This window comes from Scleropages formosus, chromosome 1 (genome assembly GCF_900964775.1).
Source record: "Scleropages formosus chromosome 1, fSclFor1.1, whole genome shotgun sequence".
Taxonomy (NCBI): domain Eukaryota; kingdom Metazoa; phylum Chordata; class Actinopteri; order Osteoglossiformes; family Osteoglossidae; genus Scleropages; species Scleropages formosus.
In genome coordinates, this window is record NC_041806.1 from 41,563,433 (window position 1) to 41,586,530 (window position 23,098).

The 23,098-nt window shown below is 41.9% G+C and overlaps 2 protein-coding genes across 2 annotated transcripts in view; one reads left to right on the forward strand and one right to left on the reverse strand.

The window, feature by feature from the left end:
* Positions 1 to 724: 724 nt before the first annotated feature.
* On the reverse strand, positions 725 to 2,591 carry LOC108929184 (5-hydroxytryptamine receptor 1B-like). Its single transcript, XM_029256023.1, has one exon. The coding sequence runs from the start codon at positions 2,282 to 2,284 to the stop codon at positions 1,121 to 1,123; it is 1,164 nt and encodes a 387-aa protein (XP_029111856.1). The 5' UTR covers positions 2,285 to 2,591; the 3' UTR covers positions 725 to 1,120.
* Positions 2,592 to 8,385: 5,794 nt separating this feature from the next.
* The window catches only part of mei4 (meiosis-specific, MEI4 homolog (S. cerevisiae)), a 30,970-nt gene continuing 16,257 nt past the window's right edge, over positions 8,386 to 23,098 (forward strand). Inside the window, exons 1-4 of the mRNA XM_018743548.2 lie at positions 8,386 to 8,419; positions 10,522 to 10,767; positions 11,736 to 12,238; positions 19,748 to 19,870. Of these exons, the coding sequence (XP_018599064.2) occupies positions 8,386 to 8,419; positions 10,522 to 10,767; positions 11,736 to 12,238; positions 19,748 to 19,870 (906 nt within the window). The remainder of the gene's footprint in view (positions 8,420 to 10,521; positions 10,768 to 11,735; positions 12,239 to 19,747; positions 19,871 to 23,098) is intronic.

Genomic DNA, 23,098 nt, shown 5'->3' on the forward strand with positions numbered 1-23,098 from the left:
GTTGTTTATTATAAATAAATGTCCATGAAATGTGCGCTTACACTAGGGTTAAGGACTGCGTTTTTTCCCTCTTGAATAGACGAGTGCATGCAAGGGGAAAGGCTAAATGAAACGAATTTGTAAATTAACGAAAAATCCAGGCAAATCAGGGTTTTGAGGTGTAGAAGATCAAGACGTCTTTTTTTTTCTTTTTTTTTTTTTTACTGTATCACCGCGGGATTATTTTAAATTCGACTGTTATCGTCCAAAAATAACTGAAACGTGTCTAACACCTTTAATGCTACTGATGGGGGGGGCGGGGGCGGGGGATATAACACAAAGAAGCCCTACTTTGTGATAATAGTTAACGCTCCGTTTTGTCATTAAAACTGAAGCTACCGACCTTATTATGAATCTTTATTAACCGACTCCTTTGTTCAAGGTGACTTACAATCTCAGACAAGCAACGGTGATTTACCCATTTATACAGCAGGGTTTCCTTACTGTACCCATTCAGAATACGTACCTTGAATCATCAAGGGTACTTCAGCAGGAGAGGGATTCGAACCAACATCTCAGATCGTGGCGCGACCAGAATTTACAATATATATGCCACCTGTTGCTAGCTTGGTCCGTGATGACAGTGCTTACTGGTCAGTTACCGAGTCAAACTGCACTTAAATGACCAGTTACTCACATTGATTTCCAGGGAGTACAGTCGAGGTAAAAGTCCATGTGCTGCGGTTAGATGACGGAGTCAGGGTCACACACTCTCAGTATTGCAGTCTGTGCCTAACACGTCTGTGCCTTTTTCACTGGTTCGTGAACATTGCATAACATAATTGCGTGTACTAGTTGTTTCATTGTGTTTCAGAGATCAAACACAAACCTTTTTTTTTATGCCGACATGGGCTTGCGTGTATTAAAGATATTTCAGATCCACCGTATCATTTTTTTTTTTTTTTCCCCAGCAGTTTTAATGAACATCTCCGTTGCGTCCACAGCGCCGTGCCTAGTACGTCTCAGAGCTGGAGCTTAATAATTGCTTTCAGGTAGTTGTGCATCAGTTATGCGAAATCGACACTTTAATTCCGTTTCATGATTTTCACAACGCAGTGAGTTTACGATCGAGCTTGCGGTCTCAAGAAGCGCAGCACCTGAAACGCACAAGTTTATGGAAAGCCTTTTTGAAGTCCTCGTTGGACATGGTGTAAATGATGGGGTTGATCAAGGAATTAAGGTACCCGAGCCACGTGAAGACGTCGAACAGCTCCGGGTTCTGCGCGCAGCTCTCGCACAGCGCCGTGAGCAGGGTGTAGATGAAAAACGGCAGCCAGCACACGATGTAGGCGCCCAGAATGACCCCCAGAGTTTTGGTGGCCCTCCTCTCCCTGGCGGCAGAGATCCTCTTTTTTTCCAGCAGCGAGTCCGACACTGTCACCTTCACCTGGCTCGCGCCCGCGTCGCACGCGCCGCCCTCGTGCGCCCCGCAGCTGAGCGAAGCGCTGGAGGCGGCGGAGCCCGGCGAGTCCGTGATGAGGTGCGCCGAGGTGAGTCTCTTCCCCGCCTTCTTCTTCTTCTTCCTCTTCTTCTTCTGGGGCTGCTTTAGGATCCGTTTGCGCGCCTCCACGTAGATCCTCCCGTACAGGACGAGCAGCAGCAGCGTGGGTATGTAGAACGCGCCGAACGTGGAGTAGATGGTGTAGAAGATGTGGTCCGAGTTCACGTTGCACGTGGTCACCTCCTCCGCCTTCACCTGGCGCCAGAAGAACGGCGGCAGCGAGATGGAGATGGCGATGACCCACGCGGTGCAGATCATGCCGGCCGCCCGGGCGGGCGTGCGCTTCTTCGAGTACTCGATCGCGTCCGTGATGGCCCAGTAGCGGTCGAGCGCGATCACGCACAGGTGCAGGATGGACGCGGTGCAGCACGTGATGTCGGAGGACAGCCAGATGTCGCACACGACCTGACCCAGGGTCCACGTCTGGCTCACCGTGTACAGCACGCTGATGGGCATCACCAGCACGGACACGAGCAGGTCGGTGACGGCCAGCGAGGCGATGAGGAAGTTGGCGGGAGTGTGCAGCTTCCTGGAGCGGTAGATGGTGGCGATCACGAAGGCGTTGGACAGCGTCGTGGCCAAGGTGATGGCGGACAGGGTGGCGCCCAAGCCGGCCTGCAGGGCGAGGCTCGCGGACCTGTCCTCCGGCTCGGACGTGTAGTTGGCGGGCGTGTCGTTCGCGGACGCGTCCGGCAGCCCCCCGAACACGGCAGGAGTGGGTCTGAAGGGAGCGGGACGCTCCATCCCGCAGAGAAGGTGCGGCCGCGGGTTCAACGGAAAGGCAAAGGGGCTCTTTCCTCCATGTCACCTGCGGTTTTACCGCCAATTAGAGGAAATGAACGCGAGAAAAAGGAACGCGTCCGCAGCAGGCTCCCGTGAAGTGGGCTGAGACATCGGAAACGGGGGTCTGCAGCCGCTTGAGTTTCCCGCGGTTCGCACAGGCTACAGCCCCTGGCTCTGGATCAGCGCTCACTGATCGATCATTTATCACGGAGCGCGTAAAAGAAAGCAGCAAGGAATTATAGATCCACCGGCGCGTTCCATTCAAAATCCTGACACTAATACAGCTCGAACGCTTGCTTTTGGTTTTGTTTCTTTTTTTTTTTTTTTTTTTTTCGTTTGCTTGTTCGTTTTCTAAATTGAAGAACGGCAGTAAATAAAAAATAAAGAAAAAAAAAAAGTAGAAAGATGCTTATTTGTCCCAGTTTTTGGAGTTCTTCCTCCACAGAAACATGTCAGTCCATGGCTGGAGGTGACAGTCCTGCAGATCGAAGTGCAGTGAGTTGAACTGGAGGGTGTGTGTGCGTGTGTGTGTGTGTGAGAGAGAGAGAGAGAGAGAGAGAGAGAGAGGGAGGAAAAGAGAGGAGAGAGAGCTTTATAGAGCCAGAGGTGGAGGGAGAATGGGCTGTTTCACACTCTCTGTATCGCTGTCCTGCTGTCTCTCTCTCTCTGTCCTTTTCGCTTTCTACCCTCTGTCTTTCTTTCGCTCTTTGTATGCTAGTCACCGTACCCCCTTTCTCATTCTGTCTTTCTTTTTCTCAGTCTCATGCTCTTTCTCTGTTTCTCTCTCAAAATCTCTTTCCTCTGTCTTTCTTGTTTTCACTGTTTTTCAATGCTTTCACATTCCCTGTCTTTTGTGCACTTTCTATCTCTCTCTCTTTTCCCCACTGTTTCACTGTCGTTCTTTCTATCTATCTTTTCGTCCCTGTTTTCTTTCTCTCCCTCTCTTTCGTTCCCCAAGCAATGATAGGAATGCCCTCCACCAGGTCATAATGCCCCTGGGATATTTTCAGCACTTTAAGCACAAGCTGATAACAATATTTAAGTGTTTGAAAAATCCATATACTCAGTGTTATGGGATTTTATTGTATTGATCAGATCCTTTTGTAGTTCAACAATTTGTTTCTCCCGATACGAGCGTTTCAGTTAGTTTGTATGCTGTATGCTGTAGAAAGGATATCAGTACCCTGGACAGCTCCTATCCCAGTCCAGCAGGACCACCAAATCCATGTCTCAATTACATTTACATACATTTACATTTATTTATTTACCAGACACTTTTCTCCAAAGTGACTTCCAATGAACTCTATAGTGTTATCAGCCCACACACCTTATTCACCAAGGTGACTTACACTGCTAGATACACTACTTACAGGGGAGGTCACTCATCCATACGTCAGTGGAACACACTCTCTCTGTCACTCACACACTGTGGGTGAATGTGAACAGCATGTCTTTGGACTGTGGGAGGAAACCAGAGCACCCGGAGGAAACCAGCACAGACATGGGAAGAACATACAAACTCCACACAGGCTGAGCGGGGATCAAATCCATGCCCTCACGCACCACCCAGGCACTGTGAACCAGAAGTGCTACTCGCTGTGCCACTGTGCTGCCCCATTTGTCACCTCTGGAACCCTTCTTGCATGAAAATGACGTTAGTCATATACGATGTTTGTAATAAATGATATAAAACTCCACAATAACTGCACAGCTGAACTATCTTAAAATCTGAGTGATTAATGTAAATTTATCTTGAAATGATTGCTGTGAGTCAGGATTGACTTGATGGCACATACATACATACATACATACATCTTTCTAGTATTAAGACTCCCAATAGACTTCAAGTGCTCTAAGGCCACCGTAATGATAAGTGAACGTATGAAAAGGAAATTAACAAAATTCATTGACTTAAAATAAGAATAGGCCCAAAGCCTTTTGTGTAGAAATACCTTCACAAACATTTTCTGTTGCTCAGCAACAGATCCCTGTTCAAACAAATACTCTGTACAAATGTACTCTGACATGCCACTCATTGAAGAATACTTGCAGTCAGTTTTATTTGCTTTTAATATTCAGCATTCACAGAGGGGCAGTGGTGAAAAAAATACTTCTAGTTTACTCTTCCTCTGTTCCTACTCTTCCCAGTTCACTACTCCTCTTGGGACCAAAGGCAGCCTCCTGTAGCTGGTCCCCACATGAAGCAGAAACTAATTTTGAGAAAGTCTGAAAAAGACATGGGCACTTTATTGGTTGTAGTATTCATAAAGAATTTGTAATCAGCAAGCTTGAAATCCAGCTAAGACATTGTTAATATTTAATCTCTCAAGAAGCATAATCTTATAAAATGAAGAAAATTAAAGGTGACAGCTAATGAATCTATATCACTGGAAGAATTTTAAATTCCTAAATAGAAGTGAAAAATTAGGAAAATATGTTCTTCACATCTTTCAATATCTATCCAATGAAGCAATCAACTATGTTATTGCTTGTAATTGCCAAAGGCCATGAAAGATAACTGAAAACTCAAGAACTGTAGAATTTACTCAGAAAAGTAAGCACTGCTTCAGTGACTTTCTGTGGACTGGGAAATCTGCTGTTTCCATAATCAGTAATCTGCACAGGAACACACAAACTAGTTTATAGCTATCCATTTTGTTATTTTGGGTTATTTATGCACCTAGACTGAGGGGCATGGTGGCACAGCAGGCTTGGCTGGGTCCTGCTTTCTGATGGGTCTAAGGTTCAAGTCCTGCTTGGGGTGCCTTGCGGTGGACTGGCATCCCGTCCGGGGTGTTTCCTTGCACCCTGTGTTGCCCGGTTAGGCTCCGATTCACTGCGACCCTACTCAGGACAAGCGGTTTCAGACAACATGTATGTATGTATGCACCTCGAATACTAAAATGTGTCTTGACATCCATGTTCTTACTGAGCCTCCATCAAGTGAGACATACTGTGGAGAACTTCACCAGTAAATGACTCCAATCCCATATAAACAATTGTGATAGCAGGTAAAATAATTGTGGTGTAATAAAACACAGTTAACATAAACACAAGCAAAACCAGCTGGACTATGAACACTTATGATTAGAACTCAAAATGCCAGCATTGTTATACTGTTAGTTACTAGAAAACAGCTGATAAATGTCACTCAAAATTAGTAAAATAATGTAGTTACAAACAATTCATGTTCCGCATTTGAAGAGGGGGACAATGACACAGCAGATAATCCAAGTACCTCTCAGTGCCAGGACTGTGCAGTCTGATGTTGGTTTCATCCTTGCTGAGTCTGTATGGTGTTTGTTTGCATGTTCTCCCTGTGTCCAGGTAGGGTCCCTCCAGGCATTCCAGTTTCCTCCCACAGTCCAAAGGCAAATTTCAGGTGAACTGGTGTCCCAAAATTGCCAAATATGCACTTGATTCTGTGTGTGTGGCTGCCTTGCAATGAGCTGATTTCCCATCTGAGCCATACCTTGCCTGGCATAGTGCCCTGTCTTTCCAGGATAGGATCCAAAGTGCTCCAACCCTACACTGGATAAGGTATTACCGATATCGAGTGTCTGATATTTCAAGAGATCCCAAGAATGCAAATAAAGTAATGAAGGTAATATACTGTAGCGAGCATTATGTTCCTTTCAGAATATTTCTGTGCCAGTGTGGGCTTTTAAAATATAAGACATGCTTTTCTTTCTTGTTTCTCGTTGCTTTGTGATCTGGTTCAGGGCTTGGGTCCATTCTGATTGTCAGAATGACTGTTTACATGTATGCTGTTTTCAGTTTGTTTTTTCATTTGTTTGTCATTTGCACAAATGCAACAGTCCTACTTTATACATGACCAGGATGATATTTTGATCACTTTCCTTCTACTAGTCAACAGCATAACCAAAAATAAAGTGTAAAAAATGGATATGAATACATAGATTGCAAACATATTATTTCTAATAAACTGACATACTTTTCTTTAATAAACAGGTTCTGATTCACCTGATATGGCAAAACAGCAACAACTCAAAGATGCACCAGATTTGTGCCAGTGGGACTGTTTTTTTTTTTCAAATTACTTTGATTCAACATGTTCTCTTTGTGTTGCTTCAGATTTTATCACTCTGAATTGTGTAACCACAACTGAAGGTGAGGGGAAAGTTGTTGCGATTGCGTCACCTGGATCAATATCGCCAGGTGCTGCCTTTTGGTCCTTTCACTAACAATCATCCATCCTTGGAAAAGTAATGAAGTCTTTGTTGGCAGAGCTTTTGAGGTGTAAGACAAGATGCAAGATGAATAAGTTCACGGCACTCATCTCCCCAGGTATGGTCTTGTCTTGTGGCCTTGGTATTATTCTTCTGTTGAGAAATCTCATGAAATCACAGGAGGGTAAACAAAACGTACGAGGAGCTTACATCAAGCATGTATTTATGAAGGTCAGTGGTTATAAATGGGCTGAAAAATACAGAAAATGAGTCTTCGTGGCTTTAACACGTTTTCCTTGACAAATGGACCTCTCCAGCACAAAAAAAAGCACAGCCTAATGCCCTATTATATCGGAGAATTACAATAAATAAAAACAATAGCATACAAGCAGGATGAATTTATTTTTCTTTTCGGCTGAAACACTTTCATGTATATTGCATGCAGAGAATGTGGTGCAATTTAAAATATAGTATGACACACTGCAGAGAGGTAGAAAAGAGAAAAACACATAAGAAATACAAATTGTTTTTTCATCTTGCCTTTGACAGTCATCCTAAAACAGTATCGGTTCGGACCAAAAGTTATCCATGGCATGCAATATTCTGAGTAAATCACTCAGGAATAAATTCACACTAATATTTGCCAGCCTCCGATGCATTTTTTCTCACAGCACAATGCGTCTATTTATGTGTTCTCATCGTTGACTGTGTGAATACGGCACTACAGGAGAATTTTAGTGGAGAAAACTGCACGTTTCACGGAGGGAGCCAAATTCTTTGTCACTCAAAAGCGCTGCGTAGCTCAGTGCTGGCTTTTTATCGAGCGTAAATGCAGTGCAAAGTTTCGGATCTAAACCGTCGATGACCTTAGAATGGAATTTGTCTTTTGTTTTTTGTTTTTTTTTTACAATTCTAATTAAAATCTAACAAAACAAAGCGGGAAGATCCAGGGAGGTAGGAGAACTGGTAGTGTTTTTTTTTTTTTTTTTGCATGTATTCTTCTTTTTTTAGTTTCTTAGTGAGGATATGGGTGTGCACACAAAAATACTGAATAATGAATAAATAGACAACCCAATTCTTCATGCGGACATTTCAAATTAACTACAGCAGTAATTCTCCAGTGTTTATTCCATTATGTTTTGTCAACTCTGTAGCCTCGTGCAGTTTCCTTCGGGACATCTATCTATCTATCTATCTATCTATCTATTACAGTGTGAAAACGTAATGCGCTCTGTCGCGCACTGATTTGCAATTCTTCGTGTGGTGTCACTGGCCCAATTCGGTTACAGTCCATAAAAGAAATATAGTACACATAAAATCATAGTGTTCAATGTCCTTCCTAAATTAAAACCAGGCAGAGGATTGACTGAAAACATTCACGTTGCGAAAATATAAATTTACTGTCTGATAAATTCCCCGCACCGTTACCACTGCTGGCAATTTTGAATCGGCCACTTCGTTTTATACGGGCCGTGTTACTCGGTCTGTTATAACGTCATTTCCTTTCTCTTGGTCAATCTGAGTTCCGGCTCTCTCGTGAAGACGGTAAAAGTGGTGGTTAAAAAAAAAAAAAAAAAGTGGTGTTTGAAACCGGTATGGGACAGCTGGGCGTGGCTTCCCAATGTCGCGCAAAGGTTGTAAGGCTGTCCATAGAAGTTGGTACACGGTATAGCTAGCCATTAGGGATTTTACATGATATTATATATATCTGTATGAAGTTTTGGCTTCCGTTTTCACCCACTACCCGGGTCTGTGTGAACGGCGATGGCGCGAAACTGGAAGAAAGGAGAGGGAAGCAGGTGCAGCTTCGAAAGTAATGTGTCCCGGTTTGTCAGAGTATCAGTCAGCCGACCAGATCTGTAAGCTGAAGACATGACTAAGTACGAACAAGAAGAACAACATTTAGGTAGCTGGCAAGATAAAGACCTACATGCAGCTAATTTACGGTCCCTATTGTCCAGTGACGCTCACTCCCAGCAGACGTTCGCATTCGATCCTTGACTTAGCTACGCAGCGTTCGGCTAAGCTAACTGTGCGATATACTAGAGTTTGACAGAAAAAAATAATCCCCTCAGATTCATTCCTCTCTAGTTTCGCTCTTGTATGTGTAAAAACTCTTGTTGGCTCACTTACAGTGAACTTTATCTTTTTAACGGGTCAAAATTGCAAAGCAAAGAGGCCTGTTGTTAATAATGGTTCTCAACTTCCGCTCAACATTTTGTAATTTGTTCACCTTGCTGCGATTCTTAAATTTTTGCTTCATTTTTATCAAAAGTGGCATGCATTACCTGACCAATTGTCCAGCTGGGTATTTTATATAGTATTTGTATCATTCTTTGGTTTAATCACTTCCATTAAGGACCAGTACAGTAGTAGCGGGGGCTTAAACCGGCAACCTTCAGGTTAGAGGTCCATGTCTATAATCTCTGCAGTACCGTAGTCCTTGTTCAAGGTGTGTTCATCGTGCTCATGCTTTTCAGGACATAGATTTTGGTTGATCAGAGTGAAGGCACTGACAGCAGGAGAGTAATCTTTGATTTCAAAGTGTTTTCAGGTCATTGGCCAGTAACGTGTCACCTGATAAACTGACCAAGTGAATGTAAAAAACTCATTTGGTTCAATGACAACACACACACCGCTTGTCCCATACGGGGTCGCGGGGAGCCGGAGCCTAACCCAGCAACACAGGGCGCAAGACTGAAGGGGAAGGGGACACACTCAGGACGGGACACCGGTCCGTCGCAAGGCACCCCAAGCAGGACTTGAACCCCAGACACACTGGAGAGCAGGACCCGGTCCAACCCACTGCACCACCACGCTCCCTCAATGACAACACAAAAATCTTAAACACTGTTAATGTGTTGTGTTTATAAATGGTTCACACATGATCTGTCATATTTGTTTGATATCTGAATGAGTACAGTCATAGTGACGAGGTTTGTGAGTGAGAATGTACATGTTTTAAATACAGGTGGTCCCTGATTTACGATGGGGTTACGTTCCGCGAAGCCCATCATAAGTCGAAAATATTGTAAGTCGAAATGCATTTAATACACCTGACCTACCAAACATTATAGTCTAGCATATGTACGATGGCCATTATGGGCTTGCAGCCTTCGTGCTGGGCAGTTATCTTGAGTTTCTCCTCAAGAGTAATTGCCCTCCACTTCCTCTTCAAACCAGTAGCAGGAGGCAGAGATGGGCGTTTCTGTGGCATTGGATGCACAAAACACACCGGTGTGGCAGACTGGGAGATGCAATGCTAGGCAGCAACAGTGATCTGCAAGAGAGTATTGTACCGCATATCACTTACCCGGGAAAAAAAAAAAATCAAAATTTAAACTTCAAAGTACGGTTTCTGCTGAATGTCTGTCGCCAACTCACCATCGTAAAGTCGAAAAAATCGTAAGTCGAGCCATCGTAAATCAGAGACCACCAGTACAGGCAAACTGCAAGATGTTTTATGAGTCACTTCTATACTTAGAAGGGCCAAATTGTTTTGTCAACAACATATGTAACCTAAATTGCTTCATAAAAATAACCAGTTACGACGTTAAAACATGTTAAAACATATCTCCTTCCACACCTAATGGTATTACCTTCACTGCAATAGATAGATAGATTGCACAAATATAAGATTAAGTCAGAAAGTATTCACAATAATTTTTATATAAAGTTAAAGCATAATTTACATTTATTTCTTCATTAGATACTTTTCTTCAAGGTGATGTACAAGTCAGAGAGCAATACAAAAAGTGCATTACATGAACAGAATGAGAGATTTGGATGCATTCACGTGATTCTTGAATACATTCAATTTGTCACATACCACCATATAAACCAGTATACATTGTATGAGTAGATAAATATGTTTTTTTATTGCAGATACTTTTTGACTTAGCTTGTATAAAACAGTAGTGACAGAACACACTGAAATAGCACAAAGGTTTAGGACTGTGAATTGGTTTTCCTTGATTTGATTGTAGGTTTTATGATAACTCATTTCAGAAAATGATCCAGGAGACTGGTATCTGAAGACTGCTAAGCTAGCAGTGGCAGTTGCTCTAATAAAAACCAGGCCAGTTGGGAGGACTGGAAGGCAGCAGGCAGAGTACTTGGCCAGCAGGCTTCTTGCAGAAGATAACACATGGAAGGCCAAAGCTCAGAATCTAGAAAAAGAGGTTCTGTGGCTTCAACAGGAGCTTCTCCTCAGCAAGGTTCAGGTGGACCTTGGCAGCAGCGGCCCTGGAGCTGGTGCGCATTTCTGTCTTTTGACTGGAACTGTATTTGTCCGTTTTGCTGCATTAGAGTTTGCTGATCAGAAAGTGTTGTTTAGACATTTAAACTGTTGGAAAAAGAAATTAATTGTCTTGGAGGCCTCTATATAGGCAAGTTACACGATATACTATTAACACAACTTCATATTTATGCATTTACAGGTGTTTTAAACTTGTTTTATGATGGCTCATGCATTTCTGTAAACCTTAAAGCTACATCTGCACCGTTTGTTATTCATCATCATGGGGGTACAAATTTACATACAAAGACCATTTTGTGTGCTTGTACCCATGCACATTGTAGCCTCTGCGTTATTCAGTCATTCAGCATTAGAATTTATATTCATTAATATGGCCAACACTCAATGAGTGGATGCATATTCTGTCTGTTCACTCATTGTAATTGTTTTAGAATGCTTACTGTTGACAGTCAGATGGGCTACTTTCTGATTTACCCTAAAACAACAATTGAGTACAGATTATTACAGGACTAAGGTAACCTGTTGGCCGTTCTCTCTTCTGAGGGTTGAATTGAAATCTCCCTGAGAGGTGGATTAATGAGTTTCAACATCACTGGCACAAAGGGTTGCCGTGGGAACAGTTTTCTTTGATGTGCAAAATAAATGTATAAATACATTAAAATTATTCAGGTGAATTGGACTGAGGAGAAACAATAGATACAATGGAGTTCAGTGACCAAGGTGGTTGGTTTATAAAAGATGAAGTAATGGTTTAGAATAAGTATTTTTCTATAGGGAGGAGAATTGGAGAGGCTACCATGTGAGGTTCTGACATGTTTGCACTAGACTTATTAATGCAGCTCAATTGCGTGTTGAGAGGATGACAATTTTATCCATTGTGTATCATGCAAAAACGGAGCCAGTTGTTCCACACAAAGCCAATCTGATTATGCAGTATGTCTGATGGGGTTTGTGAACCACACAGGAAACCTCACCCTGGACCAGCCGCCAAACAATTGTGAGTACTCCATGAAGAACACCCTAACATTGGAGAGAGACTCCGGCTTGGGGACAGGTAGCAACATGGAGGAGCTACCCCCCAGCCAGGGCCCCTGCTTGTCCCAGCCTATCCTCTCTGCTGGCATTCTCCCACTCATCCCCACAGCCACTAGTGACAATTGTGAGAGGGCTCTACTCCTTCACACACAGTTTCTACAGAACTTGGCGGGCTTTCAGTGGTTGGCCACTTCTGACAGAAATAGCTCCGTGGTGATAGATTCTGTTTGTCAGCTGATATCCTGCTTAATGGCAATCCTCAAAGACCCCGGAACGCTCCCCCCAACCCCTTTGCTCCGTAGAGCTGCACAGGTGACTGCCCAAACTGTAGACTCCTTCTGTGGGCCAGCCTTCGGGAAGCTTGTGGAACGAGTGGAGGACTGCCTAAAAGAGCTCACAGGTCTGCTGTTGAAACTTTCGCAGCTCGACCAGGTAAGGACATGTCTTCTCAAAAGTTCTGCTTGGCTGTCATCCACTTTATACTATACAAAGTGCAGATTTTTCTGGGCTCAGCTTTAATTGGCTGTTAAAATGGAGTGGGTTTTTTCAATTTTTCTCAAGCATTTCTTCATTAATTTAGTCTGAACTACTGATCCCAAGGTAGCTAAAGTGTTCATTTGACACTAAGGTATAACCTTGGGGGAGGGTACGGTGGCGCAGTGGGTTGGACCTTGTCCTGCTCTCCACTCGGTCTGGGGTTTGAGTCCCGCTTGGGGTGCTTTGTGATGGGCTGGCATCCCATCCTGGGTGTGTCCCCTCCCTCTCCAGCCCTATGCCCTGTGTTGCCGGGTTAGGCTCCAGCTCCCCGCAACCCCCTATGGGACAAACGGTTCAGATTGTGTGTGTGTGTGTGAATCACCTTGAATATCTGAAATGCCTTAATTTGTTGGCAGTGATCTTACTTCTGCCTTTTCCATTCATGTACAGGTGGTTTTCAATTTACCATGGGGTTACATTCCCCGAAACCCATCATATGTTGAAAATATCGTGAGTTGCATTTAATACACCTAATACACACCTCTGCATCACAGAATGGGAGATGTGGATCACTGTCGCTGCCCAACATTGCTATATTGCTTGCCTGGGAAAAAAATCTAAATTCAAAATTCAAAGTATTGTTTGTTTTGAATGTCTTATGAATATTGCCAACTCACTATCACAAAGTCGAAAAAATCGCAAGTCGAACCATCGTAAATCGGGGACCACCTGTATAGATCTAAGTTAAGTATTTCTGTGAGGTGAAACTTTTGTCCATTCCCTGCACATCAGCTTTTTTCCTCTTTGTGACTCTTTGCTTTCTCAAGGAGCAGGTTTTCCAATTAAGATTAGTGCAGGAGGCAAGGCAGGTAACAGATAAAGTAGATGTGTACTAGTGCATGCTGTCGTGTGTGGGATTTCTCTTCCATGAGATGCTCTGCTACATGACTGTCTTTCCCACTCACTTCTTTTTGGCCCTTATAGCCTATTGCTGGAAAAACTCAGTACCCCAGTGTTCCTGCACATTATGCTTATCCAACTGTGCAGTCAACTCTATGTCAGCAAGGGCTACAGCAGCCCATCACGTTCAAATTCCCAAGGCTCTGCTGAACAAAAATGAATAGGTTACATGTCAGAAGGCAAATTGTTTTCGGTGCAGGAAATGTGAACAATGGCTCTCCAAATAATGAAAGCAGCACTGATATTGCATATGGTGGTTAGCCATTAAGAGTATTTCTTAATTTGCTCTAGACTTCCCTCACCACACTGGGGATGTCTGCATTTTTTTGTTTTGTTTGTTTAATGTAGGAACGTAATAGACAATTCTCAGATGCTGCTTTTACCTTAGGGTTAGGGTTACCTTTAAAATCAGTGTGACTTTACCTGTATAAGAATTATATCAGCCAGCGGAATGTTGATAAAATGCAAGATACAAGACACAAGATGAAATCACATTGACAGTAATCTGCATGCGTTCACATTCTGTGCAAAAATGCAGAAACATTTGATATCAATTAAAATTCCCCTGGGCTGTTTGTAGTGCGTGAATTATTAATTGGGCTTTAATTTAGTGGTTTTACAGCAAATTTGCCTACACTTCCCCACAGTTGATAAGAAGGTGATTAGTATGGTTGGTTGCTGTTGGCTTTTTAACACCTTTCATTTCTCTTTAACAGAAAAGCTAAAAATAGTATTTTGTACATAAATTCCTATGCCCTGTAAATATTGACTTCATGGGTAAGTTTCAGAAGTGAAAATGCAGAATGTTTTGCCTTCTATTCATTCCATTCATAAAGATCGCTGTGGTGCACTGGATTTGCAGTCGTATCAGAAAGTGCAAATGATTATACTTTTACTTTGCAGAAGTATCGTTTTGCGAGATGAAGTCATCAGACTTGATCAGATTAAATATTAATGGGTTTAAGCAAAAAGCACAAATATCCTTAACAACCAGCAAATGCCTAAGGATTTCTGTGATAGACTATAAAAATGTTTTAAAGGCAAAAAATTACATAGCAACAGCCAATTTATTCATGCAAAGTTACTGTCAGGCCCTCCGCCTCGGCGCAACAAGAAACACCTGCAGCGGATAAGGGGAACAGATCATAAAAGGGAGGCGTGGAGCGAAGTCAGATGCGGAACCTCAATCGGCCTTACTGCTCGCTTGCTTCTCTCTACACCTTGTGTTCTTCTCCTGACCTTCCCATCCTTGTACCCATTCCTCGCCCTTTTTCCTGAACCCTAGTTCCCTCCTCGTGTCCCCGGCCTTTCGGCTTGTGCTTTGACTTACGGTTTTGGATTCTCCTGTTAACGACGATCGCTCCTCGGTGACCCACGCCTGTATTTCTGACCACAACTTTTGGATTACCCCCGATTTAGGATGCTTCGGCTCTGCACTTGGGTCTGACGACTCACTTCCCAGTTGGAAACACGACAGTTACACTAAGAAGGTGTCATAGCTTTTTTAGTTTTTTCAAGATCCAGGTTCTTGTACTTATAACCATAATCTGCCACAATTCTGGCAAGTGTTCTAGGCATCTTTTTTTTCTGTTCACCGTTTCAAAGTATGTAAAATGCATGTACATGGCTGATTGCAAGAACTGTTTTGAACTTGAATTAGCAGTGTTAGATCCTCTGTAGACCCATTTAACAGTGCATTCTTTGGCCATTCTGTATGATGGATCCCACATTAATAAAGTTTTGGGAACAAGTAAAATTAAAGTGCTGCAAAAAATAACAATTCAAGAATTCAATTCACCAGTCACTCATGTGACAGTTCTGACAGCACTATGTAGCTTCCTGTTTGGTGTTTTGATCTGTGAGTTGGCCTAAAAAGAGGAAAGGAGTAGCTATCTATTTATGAATGAAGGTTCTTTACTGTGCTTAACTACTGTGCCCCAAAGTCCCAGTTTGTGAATGTTTGCGCTCTCTGGACATGACCCCTACCTTTGTCTTATCTACCATGTTTTTGTTGAACCTGTTGCAACAGTTCTTTGTAAGGCTCATATTCTTATCTAAATCTTCCAGTGTTCTGATAGTAAGTCTGATTTCATCTCCCTGCTACTGTTCAGCTCTAGGTCCATTCATGCTTTTCCAAACTGTAAACATCATTCTGTTAAAGTGTGTTTTGGGAGGGTAGCTCATTTAATATGTCTGACACAACCTGGCAATTTTGAAGCTACATGTAATTTAAAATTGGTGCATGTCACTGAGAGAGTAAACAAAATGCACAACTGAATAAACTGTTATGTTGATGATTTTGATGTAGCAAATGAGAAAAACAAATCAGACCTTATTCTGCCCAGCACTTTCAGCCAGGAAGTAGCCAAGGTGGAACAAATAATTTATTCAAAAACAATGTTCAGAGGTAATATTATTCATAATAAGCAGTGGCAGAGAAGCTACATAGGCTGCTCCTCATTAATCAGACAAGCTGCTGTATATGCTGAGAGGCTTCAGTGATATATACAGTATCTGTGTGTAAAATATTTTATTTCTCTTCAGCCTAGATGACATTTCTCTGTGCAGTTACTTTAGGCTTCTTCTTGAGCCCAAGTGTGAGGCTGATGCGGCCTAGTTGCATGAGGTGATGGAGAGAATCCATCCTGGATTAGACTGACATCATGCAATTGAGGAGCCCTTTACCCTGCCTCTGACTTAGGTCTTGAAAGTGCTATCTGGGCCCATTCTATTTTCACCAGTCCTGGCTCCAGACAACAACACTGTGTGAAAGGTGCAAAACAAAGTTTGAGAAGGTCAGAACCTCTTAGCAGAAAACAGACCTCCTTATTTTTGTATGCAAGGAAACATGAAGTGGGAAGGAGAATTTCACTCCTTTTTTGCAGAAACAATTTAGTGGTACATAAAACTGGACCCTTTTTTTGCAAAAACAAGTGATATTTGTCGTGTACTCAGTGGGTGGGAGTTTGAGAGAACATGAAAGAGGCTAGTATATTTTTTCCTGAGCATATTAATTAAATTTGTTTCTTTTAATTTGAATCCAAGAAATTCAGCTAGCTGTGATGTCTTATTAGCCTAAACAAGTCATGCAAGGCTCAAACGATGCACATTTTCTGCAGTGGCATGTTTATATGTTTTGAAGCATAGAATGCCTAACACTTTCAACAGAGTACAAATTATTAGTCGACCCATCTTCAGCACTAAACAGGAGGGAGAAGAAAGCAAGATTGTGTCCACCTCTGATGCAGGCGTAAGACTGAGTTTATGTCTGTATGTGTGTGCAACTGTGTTTCTGTCAGCAGTTTGATTTTATTTTTAGACACTATATTTGTGTTACCAGCTTGCTGCTCTTTCATCAGACACGCAGGTATTGGATCATATCGGAGAGGGTACACTAACAGTGTAATGGAAAAAATATTGATGCATCAAGGGGTGACAGCAACAGTCAGCTCAGAGCCTGTTAACTCATTTAGGGTTGGTTTCGGTTAAGCTTGCAGGCACAAGGTTGAGGAATGGAAGAGTTGAGCCTGACAGCTCTTCTGCCCTGAGAGTAGGACCTCTGGTTAAATCACTCTGGCCTTGTGGGGGAGTGGCTCATCACGGTGTAATGTCATTTTAGCGGGTTGCAGAGAAGCATTGAAGGAACACTGATGGAAATGGCCAGCAGGGTTGCTGCTAGTTTATGAGAAGGAGGGTAGAAGGGGGGCTCTCTCATTTGATTTCCATATGGCGCTCTTTGGAACATCATTCCATATCAGTATCACCAGCATCAATGATGGTGATGACAACGACTCGACTAATGTGCTAGTTTCCAGCGTGATACTCGCAGTACACCCTTAAGTCCCTCATCTGTGCCGCATGATCAATGTGCAGAGTAGCAGATGACAAAAACAATTCTGGTTTGGATTTATTTTGAACTCAGTTTGTGACGGCTTTTGGGAAGAGCTAAGATTTTCTGGTCATTTGCATGTGTGTGTGTGTGTGTGTGTGTGTGCGTACATGCATGTTTTTTTTTTTTTTTTAAACCTAGTGTCATTTTTGTAGAAATCACTTTAATCACAGAATTATGCAGTTCAGAAACCTTAGAATTCAGTTAATATACTATTTAATACTTTTAACAAGACACATTGTACAAATTTTATAAAAAAAATATTTGGATAGAGAAGGGGGTGCGGTGGCACAGTGGGTTGGTCCTGGTCCTGCTCTCCGGTGGGTTTGGGGTTTGAGTCCCACTTGGGGTACCTTGCGACGGACTGGCGTCCCGTCCTGGGTGTGTCCCCTCCCTCTCCGGCCTTATGCCCTGTGTTGCTGGGTTAGGCTCCGGTTCCCCGTGACCGTGTGTGGGACAAGCAGTTCTGAAAATGTGTGTGTGTGTATGTGTGTGTATTTGAATAGACATAGATTCAGGGGGGTGCAGTGGGTTGGACTGGGTCCTGCTTTCCGGTGGGTCTGGGGTTGGAGTCAGAGTCCTGCTTGGGGTACCTTGTGATGGACTGGTGTCCCATCCTGAGTGTGTCCCCTCCCCCTCCAGCCTTTCACCCTGTGTTGCTGGGTTAGGCTGTAGCTCCCTGTGACCCTGTATGGGACAAGCAGTTTCAGATGGTGTGATGGTGTAGACATAGATTCAGTACAATTATTTACTGGTATTATGGTTAAGACGAGGAGGGGAATTGTTATTTTGTACACACACACACACACACACACACACACACACACACACATACACACACACACACACACACACACACACGGTCTGAAACGGCTCGTCCCAAGTGGGGTCACGGCAAACCAATCCATCGCAGGGCACCCCAAGCGGGACTCAAACCCCAGACCCACTGGAGAGCAGGACCTGGTCAAACCCACTGCTCCACCACACCCCTTTGTTATTTTGTATGCGTCAATAGATATACAAATGAATATTTGCCATCTGTTTTATTTCCTTATGGCTTGGTCCTGCTGTAAATTAAAGCTATATAAATAAGATCCATGAGATACTTGTTACACAAAATGGTTTGGTCAGTAATGGATGCAGCTTAGTTGATAAGTGAAAAATACAATTTTCCATGCTGTACATATAAAACAGTTTGTTAAAGTAGTAATTTTACATTACACATTCAAATGTATTTATTTTCTTTGATAAACTCATAAACTTTACTCAAAGGTGTGGTTGTACAGTAACTTTAAAAATAGTATTTCCTATTTGACTTGACCTGATTTCTGTTTTTGAAGTGTGTAGAAATGAATTGCATTTTTTCAGCATGCTTATGCACCATTTAATTTGGTTTCACGGTTACCATCTACTTATATATTATGTTCTTGTGAAATGTCATTTTAGTCCTGAAAATATAAAATAAATATTAACATTGTAATTTCATCTTAATGTAATAACAAAATACAAGCTTCACACTGGATAAAACAGGGAGGCATTGTTTTGCTTAGTGGAGCAGCATTTTGTTTAGAATCTGCTCAAGTATTATGCCATATTGAAATGCTCTGTTGCCTGTTTAATGCTTTCAGGTGAAAAATGGTTTATTCAGTATCAACTGGTCACATGGACAATGTCTGAAAACTTCCCTCCCTAAGTAGTCCTTGGAAAACTTAGACAATAAAAGTAGGTACAGAGGACATCTGCACTGTGTATAAAAGATTTCACTAGACTCTTTCATCTGTAGGAAGCCCAAAGCAGTTTGTTCCAGGCAATCACATGATGGATTTCACTGTTGCTCTGCGGTACAAGAGGTAGCAAAGGGTTATTCGACACAGATGAGTAATATGCAGGTAAATGCAGTGCACTGATCACTCAGTAGCATTCACCAGTAGTCAGAAATTGACCTTTATACCTAGAATGAGATCAGTTTTTTCCTGTTTTATTATTGTAATATATTATGGCCTTTAGTGTTGTTCCAAGTCATTTGCCTTTCTCCTTTCTGTGGTGTCTCAAAAATTGCGTGCTGCTGCTTGGGGTGAAGTGGGTGTTTATGTGTATTATAAAAAGGGAATTTATGCTTGCCTACCCTGTGTTTTGTAGTCTTACTAATGTGATATAAAGGGTGTAATTTGGGAAGTGCTTACGATGTAGAGATGGAAGTTTTTTTTTTCACTGCACTGAATGCAAAAGGTAATCTGATCATAAAGATTGGAGGCTGAATGGTGACATTCCAGGGATCTCCAGCCCTTTGAGTTTCATTTTTATTTTTGATAAAAGTGACTGACAAATGTTCAGTTCTGCCATCATAGAGTGTATATATAGGTCTGCAGGTTTATGGCCTTTTTTAGTAAATGTGACAGGTTGCATCCATTAACACCACCTCGAGGGAACAGGTCAGAGTTTCTGAGCTTTGACTGTTCCTGTCCTGGGTGCAGGTTAATTTCTCTGTGAACTCATTGGTTCTTGGTTCTTTAATGCCTCTCAGCAAGGTATTTCATGTCGTCAGACTTTCCAAGGTAGGTAAAAGGCATGCAGCACAACCTACATTTATACCCCCTCTCTTTGCTACTGTTCAGTTTCAGGTTCAGAAGACTTTGGCTGACTGTCTGATCCTCCTGGGTGGAAGCTCATCATTAAAGCCTTCCTTTGTTCACCACGCACTCTGTGAGATTAACCGCTTCGGGGATCATCTGAGGCAGGTACAAGGACTGCAGAAGGGTAGGGGGCAGTTCACATGGACTTGAGGGGCTCTCTTCAGTAGTTTGTAGAATTATCACCACCACATTGCCCAAATCACAAAATACACATGAGATTTGAATTTTATAGCTGTGTTCAGAACAGAGAGTCTTTGCTGGAATGGTGAAAAGAAAAAACAAATTAACAAACTGAACCACTTCAAAGAAATCACAGGCCTGTTTAACAGTGCTAAAAGTTTAATCGCTTCAGTAAAATCAACTCAATATATAGTTGCATAAATTATTAAAGCATCCACACAGGAGCATTTCTGTTAATAAAATATGCATTACAGTATGGTTTGTCCTTCCGAAGTAGTCATCCGGTACACATGGTGAGTAATGATACTATAGCTCTGTACAGGAATGATGTGTTCTGTCTCCTTGTGGATGTAGTAAATAACCCATTACTCCCTGGCTGTTGTCGGTCACAACCTGAACAAGCAACATGAAAGGAGAATGGGTATTAGTCACTGTAATTCCAGTGTCAGTAGATTACAAACGTCCTGTTTTGAATGTGAACGTTCATTATTGGAATCATTATCATAATTAATTTGAATAAGTAATGCTTATTATTGCACATAGCTTTACATATTCCTTTTCACCAAAGTAACCGATTTTAAATGTATTTTTGCTTTTACAAAGTAAAGAACCTTTCTCAAAGCTTCATCAGCAACCCATTACAGGTTCGGAAACATGACCCCCATTAAAGTAGTGTTATCTACTAATAAACCATGTTTTATTATATTTTAGGCAGTGAATAGATTGTTCTGTTTTATTTTGCCTGTAATATTGGTCCTAGTTGCTTTCCTCTCATAATCTCCTAACTCCGGGTACATGTCTTGTACTTCTAGGAAGTTTTAAAAATTCCACCCAGACACATGTGATATCATGTAAAAGTATGGAATGTTTTCTATAAGGTACATATAAGGTCTCAGAATTGTATCATGTGCAATTGGGAGATGCACTTAAAATTACATGTCCTCTACAGTGGGCAAATATAAGTGGCTTGATCTTGGAATTTAAATAATTTGGCATGCACTTCTATTCCCTTATTCATGTGAATGTAAAAATTTAGTCTGGTTTTGCTTCATGTGGCACCATGTGTCTACATAAAAAGTCACCAAAGCCTTCAGCTGTGTTGTTCCAGGGCTTGAAAGCAAGCACCCAGGTTTCCTTGATCCATGTCCTGTGTATCATGCAGCATTTTGTGTCTTTTTGAACTCTTGGAGAAACTGTATGTATCTGTGCATCCTGTTTATTGTGACTCATTGAGGAAAGTAAGTCATGCTAACCTATCAGTGACTTGCATCGTTCCACATTTTAAAAACTCATATTTTCCTGGTGGCAGAGTGGAGAACTAATGAACATGAGGGCAACAGGAGCTAGCAGTCAGAGTACCAGCAACTGGATTATAACCTCGAAAAAAGAAAATACCAGTTATTTTCAAATTGTCAGAGATAAGCAAAATATTACAAGGTTACTGAGCAAGGATTTTTTTTCTAAAATAAGTAATTATAACGTGACAAGGTTGAAGTGACCTAAATATTGTGACTTAATTTTGCCAGTGTTCATTTTCTGTTTTCTGGTGCTCATAAAAATGTATAGTTGTAAAAACTTTCATCTTTCTTTTTTTTTTTTTTTTTTTTTCTTTTTACTGGTAATTGTGCATTGTATTTGTTTAGGATCCCATCCAGGGTGTACCCTGCCTCACACCTTATGCTTTCAGGGCCAGATCCAGATCACCTTGACCTTTACAAGTAGTGATTGATAATGAATCTATGGGAAAGTGCTTTTGGAGAGCATGAGCCCTGCAATATGAGACAGTATGTCGAAGCTCCTAAAGTTAAATCAGATCTGTGTAGTTCGCTTTTTCAGTGATCATTGTGCATTTTGAAGAGCTTTGGAATGTCCAATATTAAGTGTTTCTGTTTTTTCAATAGTGTTGGCTTTGTTTCACATCAGGGTGGAGCATCATTAGGGTCCTTCTGCATTCTTCCAAAGTTTTTGGGTTTAGCACAGGGCAAGGTGCAATCCATCACTGTTTACGCGCTTGGCCGACACGATCGATCCAAAGGACTTGTCCGATTCACTGGTCAGGAGCAATCTCCAATCTCCTGAGTTATAAAAAATCCAACATGTTTTCAGTGTGACTCCATGGGTATGTTCACCTTCCTCACAAAGCTGTGTGTTTTGTTATTGCCATGAACAGTAGAAGTAGAATGCCTTCCTTCCAAGTAACAATTTCCATTAAGCTCATTCTACTGATTGTATTTAGCAGTGGTGTACCTGTAACCATTATTCTTGCATGTAGAATGTGCAAGTCACTTTTTTCTCAGTGGGGTGGGTTATTGTACATAAAATAGTTTGAATATGGTATCTCTCTTAAACCTATCAATATATTCTTAAAGTAATGTTATCATTTGTAAAAATAACAAGTGGCATAGTTTTGACTGCTGTGAATCTCTTTAGAAAATGTTTTATCAGAGCCATTTGGATTTTTAAAATATTCACATATTTTCACTCTTAGAAGGATAAGAAGAATAGGTTTTAAAATGAAGCTCCTTCCCCAAAGCCCTTTTTTGCAGACATATTTCTCTGACAGGGGTAAGGGTGAGCCTGTCAGGCAGGTTTTATTTTTGGTGCCCCTTTTGTCAGTGATTTATATGAACATTTACTTTTTGTTAACCCCTTGTGATGGAGTGGCGGGAAGCAATGTAGCTCTTTCTTACTGTCGCCATTCTTCAGCAGGTAGTGCAGGTGACAGTGAGATGGAGTGGGTCTGATAAGTAGAAAACCTGGGAGGCCCATGTCTTGTGGTCACACACAAATAGGTGTGAAAGCTGTACTTGCAGGAGAGGGTGTTGTGGCAGAGCTGGCCTCTCCAGTTGGCTCATCTATCTTTTTACCCCTGTGTTTCTATTGTTCAAGCTCCAGGGCTATTATTCATGCTCTGAATGATAGAATTCATACTGTCACTGGTTTTTACTTTATCACTGGGTTGATATTGATATTATGAGAAATTTCAGGAGCTTATTGTATTGAAGGGAATTAGGGAAGAATCATTACCCCAGTTGCACACGTAGGGATGACGACTTAGAGTATGGGTCATTCAACAAGAATTCTTTCTCCAGCCAGAAAGAGGTCTCACCAACCATGCCAGTGTGTAGGTGGAGGTTGTCCTTTGCCTTTTTC

Coding starts and splice junctions, on each gene's coding strand:
- LOC108929184 (XM_029256023.1), bottom strand. CDS start 2,284: ATGGAGCGTCCCGCTCCCTTCAGACCCACTCCTGCCGTGTTCGGGGGG.